Here is a 15,240-nt window from a genome sequence, read left to right on the forward strand (position 1 = left end):
TAGTGTGATTTTCACACTTTTAAACAGTTTAGACAGTTTCCTGCAAAAATGGGGGGGAAGTTGACAAAAGACAAAGCCCAGTACACACCTAAAATACTAGAAGTCATGTTTTTCACGCCTGGACATAGCAATACTAAAAGCAATGTCAGTGCTGCAAAGAATTAGAGTTATCCAATATATTCTACTGCAATTAGAAAACCCTCCACCAAGTATGAAAACCTTCCTGAGATATTTTCATGCACAGTATAAGGGCTGTTTCACACTGAAAATCCCAGTGATTTTGCCAGAATTGCGTTTCATGATCAGGAAAAGAGAATTGCTCCTGAAATTTTACATGCAATGCTTTTGAAATCACAAGCACAGCGCAATCGTGGTAGAATTGCAGCAACATCACGGCTGGTGTGCAACAGCCCTAAGACATTCTTTTGAAGTAAAAAAGTGGCATGACTGTCTAATGCTGGGTACACACGGTAGGATTTTCCATGCGATTTTGCGGCCCGATCGGTTTTTCCGTTCGATTCTCATATCTTCATTCATTTTTCTTATCTTTTTCCATTCACTGCTATGAGAAATTGAGCGCAGAAACGATCGGGAAAAATATCGTACATGACGGATTTTATCAATCGGCTCTATCTATCGCACGGCAAATCATACCGTTTGTATTAGCATTAGAAACAGTTAAATTTGTGCAAAACAGTTCAATTTGTGCAAGAATCTTTTGCAGTTCACCGCACACAAATTTGGACAAGCAATCAAAGCCTATTGAAATCGATAGGCTGCTTCCAAATTTGCATGTGGGGAAAAAAAAAAAAAAAAACACATCAAGCTGCATAATTTATCAGCACACATGCGGGTACCTACAGCCATTGTAGATCGCATGAGCACAGGTGTCGCTTCAAATGTAGATACAAAGGCAGCACCCTAGTGGAAAAGAACCCTTACTGTTCTCTGGGCAGCTCTGGTGGAGGGACTCCATGACCCAATAAGAACTGTTTGAGTACAGTAAATGCATGGGGGTGGGGGGTGGGGCTTGTGATGTTGCAATGTCTGCGCACTCAGAAATCTGGAGGCGAGCAGTTAATATGCCCATACAATAATGGATTCTCCCAAAACACTGACTCTCACATCTGCAAGCTACTTATCACCTAGAATTGAATATGGCCCATAGGATAAAGAGGACAGCCAGGTAACTTGCATTTTTAAAAGGAAATCAATATGGCAGCCTCCATGTCACGGTCACCACAAATTCCCTTCAATTATCAATGTGGTCACAGTTGTTGGGAGTAGAAAAGCCCGCTACGGCTGGGGTGTTGTATTAAAAATTGCATGCCACAACCCAGATAAAGTATCGCTCCCCACTGCTGTGCCATGCCATACAAATAAGAGTGACCCTAACCAGGAACACTACTGGCTGCTAGTTCTCCACGCCATAACCATGAACACTACTGGCTGCTAGTTCTCCATGCCACACCCATCAGAACACACTCACCCTAATAAACACACACTTCACCATTGAGAACTTACACTTTTTTTAGCTTCTCCAGTACGATTCGTCTACGAATTTGCTGCTGAGAACGCGAATCAACAAGAGGCAGGGGTGGAGCCCATTTAGCTTCAACCTGAAAAAATAGAAATTAAAATATACATGTGCGTAACTGGATGTACTCCACAGACTTGACATAACAATTACTTGTCTAATTAACATTAACCTCCTTGGGTGTATGACTTTCTGTGGATTTTAGAGTCTAGAAGCGGTACTACTTTTTGTTGTGCTTTAAGACCCCATAATCCAGAAAAAAAAATTCATACCCAAAGGAGATTCTCCAGCAGCCCCTGCACAGAACTCACCTCCCCAGGGATCCAGCGCTGCATTTCTTCCTCCTGTCCTCCAGGTGACAATCAAGCTCTATGATGAGATCACAGCCTGTCACAATCATGTGACAGGCAGCGATCTCACCCAAGGGATCGAGAGCCTCGGAGGACACAGAGGAGACTGCCCAGATCCTGGGGATGTGAATATGGCGTGCCACTCCACTGCGTCCGCTCTGCAGTAACCTGACCGGTGGTTCCCCTGACCCTTGCTCGGGATTACCGCTTGCAGCATGTTTTTTTTCAACCCGAGCTTGGGTCAGGAATACCATTAGGGAGCTTAAATCAAGATTGGCTGGAATGTCCAGAGAGTACCAGACCGCTCAATCTCAAGTGAAGGATAAATCACCTGGGACAGGTTTCCTTAGTGGACTGCAGCTACAAGCCTAAGATGAGGCTAGCATGAGAGCAAACATATGTATATTCAGATAGCCAAGTTCTTTCTCATACTGCTGTGCTACATTTTAATTTTCGCACAGTAGAGCAGAACTAACTGTATTGTGCCATTTTGAAACAATAAGTTAAACAATAGTTCGGTTTTAATGCAGTTGGAATTGAATCAGGTATTCTGCTACATAACTGAACTTCTTCAGCTTTTAACAGGGGGAATGCAGGAAGATAATCGCTAAAAACGTAAACCCCGTACACAAGCTAAATGAAAATAGGTTGAGGCCATCATTAACGGCCGCCTCTGCTGAGAATCTAGTGTCATCATAAATAGCATATATACGGTAATAACAGTGATAAGTCCACAAAATACATATCTGATCGTGACTGTATATCTGATGTGTATACAGTGAGGGTGGCATGACTACATGTTGGAACTTCGCTGACATGGGACTCTGATGAATCTTATTATACAGACGATGTGCCTGGGCATTCACGTTGGCAATGACAGGCCAGGATGGCTGACAGGGTAGAATGTCAGCCGCCAGGAGGTTTTTGTTCTCAAAAGCAGATGCCATCTTAGTATAGCTTTAAAATGCTTAAAAGGGAAGGTTCAGGGAGTGGGGAAAAAAAATAAAAATCCATATCCACTTACCTGGGGCTTCCTCCAGCCCATGGCAGGCAGGAGGTGCCCTCGCCGCCTCTCCGCAGGCTCCCGGTGGTCTCCGGTGGCCGACCCGACCTGGCCAGGCCGGCTGCCAGGTCGGGCTCTTCTGCGCTCCAACGACGGGCTCTTCTGCGTTCCACGCGGGCACGCTGACGTCATCGGACGTCCTCCGGGCTGTACTGCGCAGGCTCCGGAGCTCCGGAGTGGCAGCGAGGGCACCTCCTGCCTGCCACGGGCTGGAGGAAGCCCCAGGTAAGTGGATATGGATTTAATTTTTTTTCTCACTCCCTGAACCTTCCCTTTAAGCTTTGGCAGTGATTGCCTTTCATGTAACATACTTTAAATCAACAAGGCTGTTTTATGCCAATTAAAGGAGTTGGAGTCAAGGAGTCGAAGTGAATGGAATCATATACTGAGGAGTCGGAGTTGGATGATTTTTGCACCAACTCCACAGCCCTGATATAATAACAAGCTCAATAAATGAAGTGTTGGTTGTAAAAAGCGACCAGTCATGGTGCTCTGCAGGTAAGCAAAGTTGTACTGTATATACACATCGAAAACCCTAAGCCTCTTTGATGGACAAGAAATAAACAGTTTTATCAGACATCCTCATCTATATCGGTGCTAATTACGCACAAAGCATAACAATCCCAAATAATGACAATACACTGAAATGACAAATTTTCCCTTGACCCGTTAATGATGGAGGACTAACCTTTTCTGAATAATTTTTATTTCCTTCAGTCTGCTCACCCTCCAGCTCTTCTGGCAACAGATACTGTCCTCTGAAAAACTCCTGCACTCGAAGTTCCATTGATCGGGTTTCTTCACTAAGTTTTTTATAATCTGGAATAGGCTTATGGACATCATTTTCATTTTGGAAAGGTAAACACTCATCAAAACTCGACATGTTTTTATTTTCATCTAAACTAATGTCATCTTCATCTAGTTCTTCCGTCTGGTCATGGACCACATGAACCTCTTCTTTATGAGATGGAATTTCAAACACATAGTTCATTCCAAAAAGATATTTCAGAGTTTCTTCAGACTTCCACTCATTCAGTGTCTGTGTGAGGATTTCCATCATGCTCCCTTTCACTGCTACTGGGGGAATGTTGTCTCTTACAGCAGAATGAGAAGCTTTGGACTTGGTGAGTAATCTTCGGAGGTGCTCAGCTCCACTTTTGCTTACAGCCCTTTGAGTTACACCGGTACCCTCCATACTGGAGGCTCTCTTAGATTCAACATTTCCTGTCTTGTCGGCTGTGATTTTTTCGGGACAGTGCTTGGAGTCTACAGCCTGTGAATCCAATGTCCCTTCATGGTCATTAATATGAGAAACACTTAATCTTTCAGAAATTTCTGAGACATTCTGTTCAGTGCTCGTCAATCTTGTGATCTTTTCCTTGTCTGAACTCTGGAGGTTTTTCTTTTCTTGTTCAGAATCCTCAAGGTGTGTTTCTGTGGTTGAGAGGACTGTGGTCACAAAAGCTTGCTGAGGTACAGCATCATTTGTTTCACCATCAGAAGGGCTGGAATCACCATCTTCTTTGATGGCGTTTGGTTTCTCAACCTCGGAAGGTCTGACACGCCTGTCCATTAGTTTGACTTCTTCTCCAGAATGACCACTGAAACATAAATATGTGGATGCTATTAACAAAATAATGTGCACAGGTAAAGAGATGCAACCAATATAAACAAACCATCTCATTGGCTATTGTGGACAAGACTTATATTTTTACATCAACCCTACAGTTAAATTACACAATAGCATCACATTACTTGACTATTTAAAAAAAATGGAATCTACTTGATAATGATTCTTGGAAAAGCAGGTGATCAACTTTCATAAATGAACATGAGCTGAATTTCACAGAGGCAAAATTTAGCATGTCTTTAAAATGCTGGGGCTGGAGAATTAACCCTTAAGCAGACAATGTATTTAGAGGCTTGCAAGTGCTTCAGGCCAATTAATTTTAGCACATTATTTTACTTCTTGTTTGTTACATTTCCTTGCTTATAATTATTATTATTAATAATAATAATTGCATTATTTGTATAGCGCCTTTCTCCTGTCAGACTCAAAGCGCTGGCGGGGCAGCCACTAGAGCGCACTCAGTAGGCAGTAGCAGTGTTAAGGAGACTTGCCCAAGAAACTCCTTACTGAATAGGTGCTGGCTTACTGAACAGGCAGAGCCGAGATTTGAACCCAGGTCTCCTACGTCAGAGGCAGAGCCCTTAACCATTACACTATCCAGCCACTGCTGTAATGTGCATTTATGGCCACTTGTCACTAGGGGGCGGTGTGAGACAATAACAGAGGACTTCTGCTTTCAGTTTCTATATGTTCTGCTAGCAGAGAGAGATCAAAGCATTCCAGGAATATACAGCACAACGAGTTCTGCCGACTGAGGTCAAAAGCAGTGCACTTATGTCAAAATTAAAAAGATACATACTGTATATGCATTCCCCACAAAGACATATCAGCAACTTGTTAGTTGAATTACAGTCTGGCATAATATTCAATAAAAACTTGTTTCCCTACTGTTTATTGCTTTACAGTCGTCTCATACAATAACGTCATCTGTGTAGAAATCTCTCTTGAACTGAATACAAGAAAGCTGTAAATGGACATATAAAATTAATTCAGAGTGATGAAAAATTCTTCTCCAACTACAGTCACACTGAATTCTGCAAAACAAAGCCTTTCTACTGTGTTTGCTCCTATGTCTTAACTTCAGTTAGAGAGCAAAAGAAAATCAGGGGAACCTGTGCTGCATGTAAAGGTTTCGGAGGAAAGTAAAACACAGTCAATAAATCTTTTCAGTAACTATCTTGTGATAAATTGTTTGTAGAGCTTCTTATGGTGTGGCTAACCTTTTCCACTGCACAGCTGAATCGCCAAATTGCAAATTGCTAGTGTTTTTTAAATCACTAGGTTTGCTACTTTATCTTAGAAATCATGAGAAGTATTTTCCACTATAGTGGTTCGATTTGTAAATCGCAAATCGCAACCGCTTTCTGGAACGATTTTAAGAGGGATAATGCAACAAAATTAATGAAAAATCACAATCGCTTGTGTTTGCGATTTGTGATTGCAATTGCTAGTGGAAAAGGGCCCTTAAGTGAAAATCGGATACACTTAGTTTAGTTCCACTTACAATCCAGTTTAAAGCGGACCTGAAATCAAAGTCCTTTTTGCTCTAAAAGATATGGAACAGCATAAAAACTTTTAAAGAAAAACAGCTAAAAAAAATCCTTCAATAAATTTGCAGAGTGTTACTTCCTGCTTTCATGGTAGCAGACATAGTTAACATTCTGTGTTTACCCTTTAGCTGCTTTGCCGTGGCAGTTAGCTGGCACAGATGAGTGATCAAATTAAAACTCGTGATTTAAGAAGGGGAATTAGACAGGCTAAACTCTCTAAATACAAACAGGGTGCATTTCTCTATGTTTTCCTTCCGTCCTGTGCAAGAGTTCAGGTTCACTTTAATGCAACAGTAGCCTAGTTGCCCTTCTCTTCTGGAGGCCAGGTACTGGGAAGACCTACTGACTCATTGCTTTAAACATAATCTATCTCCTACTGTACACACTGGGCTGTAGCACAACTGCACAACTTGTCCTTATTCCTTCAGTTCATTGTGGGAAGGTGTATGGCACTCTACCATTTTCAAAATTTGGGGTCTTGAAGAGTACGGGAGAGAACTTAGCTATTTTTGTCTACAGTATAGGTAATGTGGCTCCCAATTTTTTTTTGTGGCTCCCAATTTTTAAATCATAAAAATGATTTCTAGTATGGAAGTACAGTATATTACTACCTTGCAGGGGGTATTTCAGACAGCCATTTCCTTGGAATTCTCTGTAATACTTTATATATAGTGGCTGGATAGTGTAATGGTTGAGGGCTCTGCCTCCGGCATAGGAGACTTGGGTTCAAATCTTGGCTCTTCCTATTTCAATAAGCCAACACCTATTCAGTAATGAGTTCATGGGCAAGACTCCTCAATACTGCTACTGCCTACAGAGTGCGCTCTAGTGGCTGACTCACAAGCGTTTTGAGTCCAACTGGAGAAAAGCGCTATACAAATACTAGAATTATTATTAGTATATAACAGAGCTGCAGAGACAGAACCCATCACTGCTACCCATACAGATCTCCACCCCAAGACCATCCATATTCTCTTTTTGCTGGGACACAGGTTACGGTGTTGGAAAGCCAATCACAACTCCGTAAGTGCAACGGAAGATTTCAGCTCTATATAAACACTAAATAATAATAATTTATTAAAGAAAAAAAAAAACTCCACAGAATAAAATCACTATTGCAGGACAAAGGGGCACTATTTTTTCATGAGAGAAGATAAGGCAGGAATCACAGTAATAATACATTTACCAGTACAGATTTATTCTTCATTTCCTGCTCTGTATCTACCACAAATCCATAACAGGTATTGAATGACATGACCAGGCCTTCAAAAATAGCACAAACAAATCTGGCATTAAATTGTCAACAGTTTTAATGAATATGAATTCAAATTTCTGGCTGGCAATATTGTGAGCAGGATGTGTACACAGTTTGCATTCGAATCTGATTTCAACAGGTTTTGTTCACTGCAGCTGCACAGTAAATCATACCGATCAAACAAACTGACCTTGCAGAAAGAAACAGGAAATGCTCTACGCAGTAATCACTAAAGGCTGCTAGATTAAAGGGATGACAGGTATATGATGATGTTATCCATTCAGTAGTGTCCGAATCTTGGCGATTCTATGGGTTAGCTCTCTCCATGCTGTCCGATCTTGTACCATTTCTGCCAGTTGCCTTAAAGAGATACTGTAGGGGGGGGGGGGGGGGGGGGGGGCCGGGGGAAAATGAGTTCAACTTACCCGGGGCTTCTAATGGTCCCCCGCAGACATCCTGTGCCCGTGCAGCCACTCACCGATGCTCCGGCCCCGCCTCCGGTTCACTTCTGGAATTTCAGACTTTAAAGTCTGAAAACCACTGCGCCTGCGTTGCCGTGTCCTCGCTCCTGCTGATGTCACCCGGAGTGTACTGTGCAGGCCCAGTATGGTCTGTGCCTGCGCAGTACACTCCGGGTGATGACAGCGGGATCGAGGACACGGCAACGCAGGCGCAGTGGTTTTCATACTTTAACCACCCTGGCGTTCTGATTAAATCGCCAGGGTGGCTGCGGGAGGGTTTTTTTTTAAATAAAAAAAAAACTATTTCATGCAGCCAACTGAAAGTTGACGTCCTGACGTCAGCCGCCTCCGATCCAGCCCTTAGCGCTGGCCGGAACTGTTTGTTCCGGCTACGCTGGGCTCGGGCGGCTGGGGGGACCCTCTTTCGCCGCTGCGGCGATCAGGCAGCACACGCGGCTGGCAAAGTGCCGGCTGCGTGTGCTGCTTTTTATTTGGTGAAAATCGGCCCAGCAGGGCCTGAGCGGCAACCTCTGGCGGTGTTGGACGAGCTGAGCTCGTCCAGACCGCTCAGCTGGTTAAAGTCTGAAATTCCAGAAGTGAACCGGAGGCGGGGCCGGAGCATCAGTGAGTGGCTGCGCGGGCACAGGATGTCTGCGGGGGACCATTAGAAGCCCCGGGTAAGTTCAACTCATTTTCCCCTGACCCCCTACAGTATCCCTTTAAGCTCAATCCTGTGTCAGCTTTGATGGTGTAAAGCCAACGCGTTCTCTGGTGGCCTTGCCACTGATCAGTCCTAGCATTAGGTCTTTCTCTAAGGAATTTGATCGTATAACGTGGCCAAAATATGCGAGTCTGAGTCTGGTAATCTTGCCTTCCAGTGACATGTCTGGTCTTATACGTTCCAATACTTCTTTGTTCGTCATTCTTGCGGTCCATGGAATGCGAAGCAACCGTCGCCAGCACTACAACTCAAAGGAGTTGATTTTTCTTCTATCTGATTTTCTTAGGGTCCAACTTTCGCAGCCATACATGGTTATGGGTAAACCAATGGCATGAACCAGTCTACATTTGATCGTAATGCTAATGTCTTTGCTTTTCCATAATTACCATTGCGTTTCTGCCGAGGGTCACCCAACGTTTTATTTCATGACTACAATCACCATTTCGATTGATCTGAGAGCCGAGGAAGGTGAATTCCTGCACACACTCAATATTTTCATTGTCAACTGCTATCTTAATATTGCCGTCATCTGCTGTTGTCCTGATCTTGGTCTTTTTGATATTCAGGTGAAGGCCGAACTTTGCACTTTCCTCTTTGATTCGATTAATCAGATGCTGCAGATCATCCGCCGTTTCTGAGAGAAGAGTTGTGTCATCAGCATACCGAAGGTTACTGATGTTCCGTCCACCAATTTTCATGCCAAATTTCTTTCTCCTCAAGATTCAATTTTCTCATGATCACTTCGGCATAAAGATTAAACAGGAAGGGGGATAGGATACAACCTTGCCTCACACCTTTACCAATTTTTAACCAATCCATGTCTCCATAGGGTGTTCGCACGGTTGCTTCTTGGCCTTCATATAGTGATCTTATTAGCTTAACCAGATGAGTTGGCACGCCCAGTTCACCTAAGGCTTTCCACAGCTTATTGTGTTCGACACAATCAAAGGCTTTTTTTATAGTCGATAAAACACATATAGACATTCTTCTGATATTCCACAGGATTTCTCCAAGATCCATCAAAGATTCGCAATATGATCCTGAGTGCCACGACCTCTTCTAAAACTTGTCTAATCATCAGGTAACTCTCTGTCAATGACTGGATTGAGGCGTTGATGTATAATTTTAAAGGACTTACGAGGCCAAAATGGCTAAAAAAGCCAAGTACCTGCAAGATGTTTAAAAGCACGGAAGACGCCGTTCGCGCCCTCTGTGCAGTTCCGCTGGGTCCCCTTCCTGAGATCGCCCCCCGTGCCGATCGCGACCCCACAGGCCGGGTCAGGCTCTCGTTTCGCTCCCAATATAACCGCTTCCTCTGGCCGCAGCTGCGCAGTCCGCCTGGCCGCGAGTGCGGCTGCGCAGCTCTACGGCCAACCCCCTCCGATCCACGCTACAGTGCGTGGATGGCAAATGGCAAACAGAAGATACCATCAATCTTGCGGTGCAGAGAAGAGCAGCCAAAGTTGCGGGTAATCGAGAGGAGACTGCGAGGTTGAATGCAGAATTTCAACAGTCAGCGAGACAGGACAAAAATATTTTGGAACCATCGATGCAAATTACTGGAAGAGGATTTTGTGAGGGAAATACTTTTGCACAAGTAAAAAAGTTTAGAACACACTTCTCAGCACGTAAAGGGACCATCAAAGATAAGAAAGGCAAAGATCTGACCGACCAATGCAGCATCAAAAACAGATGGCAGGAATATACAGAAGATCTGAATGCTCACAAGAGTAAACTTCCAGGGATTCAAGAAAAGGAAACCATGACATCTTAGAGCCAACCATCCTCTCAGAAGAAGTTGCATGGGCGATAAGACAATTACCCAACAACAAGGCCCCTGGTATTGACAGAATCCCATTTGAAATGCTAAGACCCGTACCGATTGCATCCATCACTGCAATATGCCAGAAGATCTGGGAAACCAACACATGGCCAAAAGAGTGGAAACGGTCAGTTTTTATTCCATTGCCAAAGAAGGGAGATTCTAAAGATTGGTCTAATTACCGCACAATTGCTCTCATTCCTCACATAAGCAAAGTGCTTCTTAAAGGACTTACGAGGCCAAAATGGCTAAAAAAGCCAAGTACCTGCAAGATGTTTAAAAGCACGGAGGACGCCGTCACGCCCTCCGTGCAGTTCCGCCGGGTCCCCTTCCTGAGATCGCCCCCCGTGCCGATCGCGACCCCACAGGCCGGGTCGGGCTCTCGTGCCGCTCCCAATATGGCCGCTTCCTCTGGCCGCGGCTGCGCAGTCCGCCTGGCCGCGAGGGTTGGCCGCAGCTCTACGGCCAACCCCCCGACCCACGCTACAGTGCGTGGTTCGGGGGGTTGGCCGTGGAGCTGCGCAGCCGCACTCGCGGCCAGGCGGACTGCGCAGCCACGGCCAGAGGAAGCGGCCATATTGGGAGCGGCACGAGAGCCCGACCCGGCCTGTGGGGTCGCGATCAGCACGGGGGGCGATCTCAGGAAGGGGACCCGGCGGAACTGCATGGAGGGTGCGGACGCCGTCCTCCAGGCTTTTAAACATCTTGCAGGTACTTGGCTTTTTTAGCCATTTTGGCCTCGTAAGTCCTTTAAGAAGCACTTTGCTCATGTGAGGAATGAGAGCAATTGTGCGGTAATTAGACCAATCTTTAGAATCTCCCTTCTTTGGCAATGGAATAAAAACTGACTGTTTCCACTCTTTTGGCCATGTGTTGGTCTCCCAGATCTTCTGGCATATTGCAGTGATGGATGCAATCGGTACGGGTCTTAGCATTTCAAATGGGATTTTGTCAATGCCAGGGGCCTTGTTGTTGGGTAATTGTCTTATCGCCCATGCAACTTCTTCTGAGAGGATGGTTGGCTCTAATTCAGATGTCATGGTTTCCTTTTCTTGAATCCCTGGAAGTTCACTCTTGTGAGCATACAGTTCTTCTGTATATTCCTGCCATCTATTTTTGATGCTGCATTGGTCGGTCAGATCTTTGCCTTTCTTATCTTTGATGGTCCCTTTACGTGCTGCAAAAGCATTTTCCTCACAAAATCCTCTTCCAGTAATTTGCATCGATGGTTCCAAAATATTTATTTGTCCTGTCTCGCTGACCATTGAAATTCTGCATTCAACCTCGCAGTCTCCTCTCGATTACCCGCAACTTTGGCTGCTCTTCTCTGCCCTGCAAGATTGATGGTACCTTCTGTTTGCCATTTGCATTTTTTCTCTGGCTTCTTATGTGTGATAGTCTTTGCTGCCTTTTCAATGATGATTGATTGAAACTCTTGCCATAATTCATCCGGCAGTTTCTCTGAGGTTTCAAGTAGCTCAAACCTGTTTTTCACCTCAACTCCATATGAAGATGGGATCTTTGAGGCATCATACTTCTTTGGTGGGGTAGTCTTTTTGATGTTACAGAGCTTGACTTTGATTTTGGCTACTAGCAGTTCATGATCGAGCCACAGTCTGCACCAGGATATGTTTTGACAGCAAGCACAGAACTGTACCACCGTTGACTGCACAGGATATAATCTATCTGGTTACGGTGTAATCCGCTTGGGGATGTCCAAGTGTAGAGGCGGCGCATGTGTTGCATGAACCACGTGTTCATGATTTTGAGTCTTTTTTCCTGGCAAAACTGCACTAAGCGGTTAGCCGCATCATTTCCATCAACCAGACCAAACTTGCCAGCTATGCCTTGTTCTTCATGGCAGCGGACTTTTGCATTGAAATCCCCCATGATGTAAATTATGTCTTTCCTAAATACTTGTCGCAGTGCTTCTTGGAGGTCGGAATAGAATTGTTCAATTTCATCCTCAGATGCATCAGATGTAGGGGCATAGACCTGCAGAATTGTAATGTAGAGAGGTTTTCCACGAACACGGTCACTGATCGTTGAATAGCTTTCTACAGTGCGGGCGACTTGCTTGCAGGCTATGAATGCTACAACATTTCTTTTGATGTTATTGTGACCAGAGTGACAGGTATATAGGTTTATGCAATTACACATGAACATGAAATCCCGTTTCGTAGATTCACAGAATCAAGTATGGGACGGCTCACACAAACGGCTCCTGGCAGCTTGTTTTGTCACAACCAAACGCCTTTCTGCTCTCAGTCAGAAAAGAGTTTATGGTCACATTCAGAGCCCTATGGAGAGGGAATGTAGCCGCGAATGCTGCTGACTCCATGCACTGCATGCAGCATCAAGGAAAACTCAATTGACCACAACATTTGAACAATCAACAGTAAATGAGGTGAGATGAATGCTCCCATTCATTTCAATTAAGAAGCTGTGGATCTTTAGCGGTAATTGACTGGAACACGTGCAACTTAATGCACGATCAACCGCAAAACATGATGAGCAGCACCACTTGTTATTTACACGACAAGTACATACTCACGCGCCAACCATCTAAACAACCAACTCATTTATATACTGCGCATGCAACAACATGTCTGCATTCAAAAACAAGTTGTTTGAATAGGACACACGTGTCCAATCTGCATGATAGTTGGCCAGGTTGATGATCCAGTTGGATCAGGCAAACCACCTGTAACCAGTTGGACCACTTGCCATTTGCCAGCGTACACATACGCACAACTGTTGTCCAACACACCAAGTTCAGACGATAGCTGCCGGAATAGTTGCACGTGTGTACGAGCTCTAACCCTTTGAAGTGTTTGCACAGTGATGTAAGCCTCTTGGCTAAAGTGATTCAGCCGCCTGCTGCAGAGAACTTTGTCATGCCGTCCAGAATCATACTGAAGTGCGATTTGGACGGCAAAGCATTGAAGGGATAGGCAGCGTTTCCCAACATGAGTCGCCTACGAGGACACACTGCAGATTTGGGCAGGATTCAGCCTTAGTGGAAACAGGCCCTTAAAGTGTAACTGTCGAGCATAGAATCAAAAATCAATTCTTTATTTTTATCTGGTAAACAAGTAATAAGGATGCTAACCAGGTAATCCAAAAGTTAAAATATCTATTACTTTTCTTGTTGATAAATGATCATTCCCAGTTTACCTGACTATTATTTGGTACACACAAAATTTGTTACACAAAAAGGAAGTTGCAGGGTATGCTGGGTTGTCCTATTTTGCTTCTCTACTTTACCTCAGACTTGCAGCCTGATTGGCTGAAGCCTCTTTCCCTCCTGTTCCCCCCCCCCCCCCCCCCACACACACACACACCACTATTTCTCTCTGATTGGCCAATATTTCTCATGCTGAGACAATGCACTTTCTATATTGGAAGGCGGGCAAATGTATACACAATCAGGCAGAGGAGAGTAAAGGAGGAAATTACATCAGGTTTGGCTTCAAAATAGCCACAGTTAAAATGGGAAATGCTAAGAAGGATTTTCTCTTTTTTTACTGTAGAAAAATCAGTAAAATCAAATGGATAGTACAATTTGGATATTTTTCAGTGGTGGGAGAATGATGGGCCGAGGCCTTTCCACGTGCATGAAATAAAGGTGTAAGGAAAAACGGTTGCAGGGTGAAGCCAATATAAGTCTAAACGATAAATACCAGGATAAAGTGAGAAGGTTAAAGGACCACTATCCCAAAAAATTCTAAAATTTAAAGTACATGTAAATTTGTTTCTTACAGAGTAAAATAAGCCATAAATTACTTTTCCTCTAGGCTGCTGTTACTTACAGTAGGTAGGAGAAATCTGAGAACCAACAGGTTTTGGACTAGCCCATCTCCTCATGGGGGATTCTCAGGGTTTGTTTATTTTCAAAAGCACGAACATGAATAGCAGTTGCACCACCCAACTGCCAAAAAGGTGTTCAGGAAGCAGGGAGGCTGGCCAGCATCATTGTATACATCCTCTTCAGGGAATCTATTTAAGAAGAATAAAAGCCTTGCTGAGAATCCCCCATGAAGAGATGTACTAGTCCAAAACCTGTTGGTTTTGTCAGATTTCTACTACCTACTGTAAGTGACAGCAAGATAGGAGAAAAGTAATGTATGGCTCATTTTACTCTGGAAGAAACATACTTATGTTAATGTTTACATGTATTTTAAATTTGAAAATTTTTCATGATAGTGGTCCTTTAAACACTAATGCAACCTGCGACCTGCAATGTGCAGGATTCCACCCTTGGGGTGAAAGGGATAACCAATCAGGAACTTCAAAGGATCTGCGCCTTCTAAAATTCTAAAGTTTTATTGTATTTTCATTATAATAGAAAGATAAAACATCACAGTATAGTGTGCCAGGTCTCCATGACAACGACACATGGTGTTTCAAACTGATAAGTTCTTCCTCAGGCTGTTAGACACACGGCACAACAGCAGCAGCAGCAACACAAATCCTTTTAACCCAAAAGGAGTAAAGCAGATGGGAAATTGCACAGAGAATTTGGGTGCACCATCCTCCGTCATATGAACTACGGCTATAGCGGCGCTCAGAAAGTAATTTGGGCGCCCAAATTACCATAAAAACAGCATCATTTGTCTTACCCCTGAGTCGACGGCGGCCTGGAGGTGAAATAGTGATCAACGCGGCGGAAATTTTGCAGGAGCAGGGTGAGACATTTTTCGGCTTTGCCCTGCACCCAAATTTCTCGGCACCTTAATTACTTGCATGCAACTGAGCCTGGTAAAATATATCTAGTGCATTAGGAAACTCCCCACCAGTGGGAGCCTCATCTCATTGTATCCATTTATCCTATACAGTAGAATCCTGTTA

The 15,240-nt window shown here is 44.0% G+C and overlaps 1 protein-coding gene across 1 annotated transcript in view; it reads right to left on the bottom strand.

The window, feature by feature from the left end:
• RPAP2 (RNA polymerase II associated protein 2) overlaps positions 1–15,240 on the bottom strand; it is a 78,066-nt gene that overhangs the window by 42,864 nt on the left and 19,962 nt on the right. The window contains exons 8-9 of the mRNA XM_068242611.1: positions 3,639–4,551; positions 1,525–1,619 (exon numbers count right to left, since the gene is read on the bottom strand). Coding sequence (XP_068098712.1) covers positions 1,525–1,619; positions 3,639–4,551 — 1,008 coding nt within the window. The remainder of the gene's footprint in view (positions 1–1,524; positions 1,620–3,638; positions 4,552–15,240) is intronic.

The sequence above is a fragment of the Hyperolius riggenbachi genome, chromosome 6, assembly GCF_040937935.1.
Source record: "Hyperolius riggenbachi isolate aHypRig1 chromosome 6, aHypRig1.pri, whole genome shotgun sequence".
Taxonomy (NCBI): Eukaryota; Metazoa; Chordata; class Amphibia; order Anura; family Hyperoliidae; genus Hyperolius; species Hyperolius riggenbachi.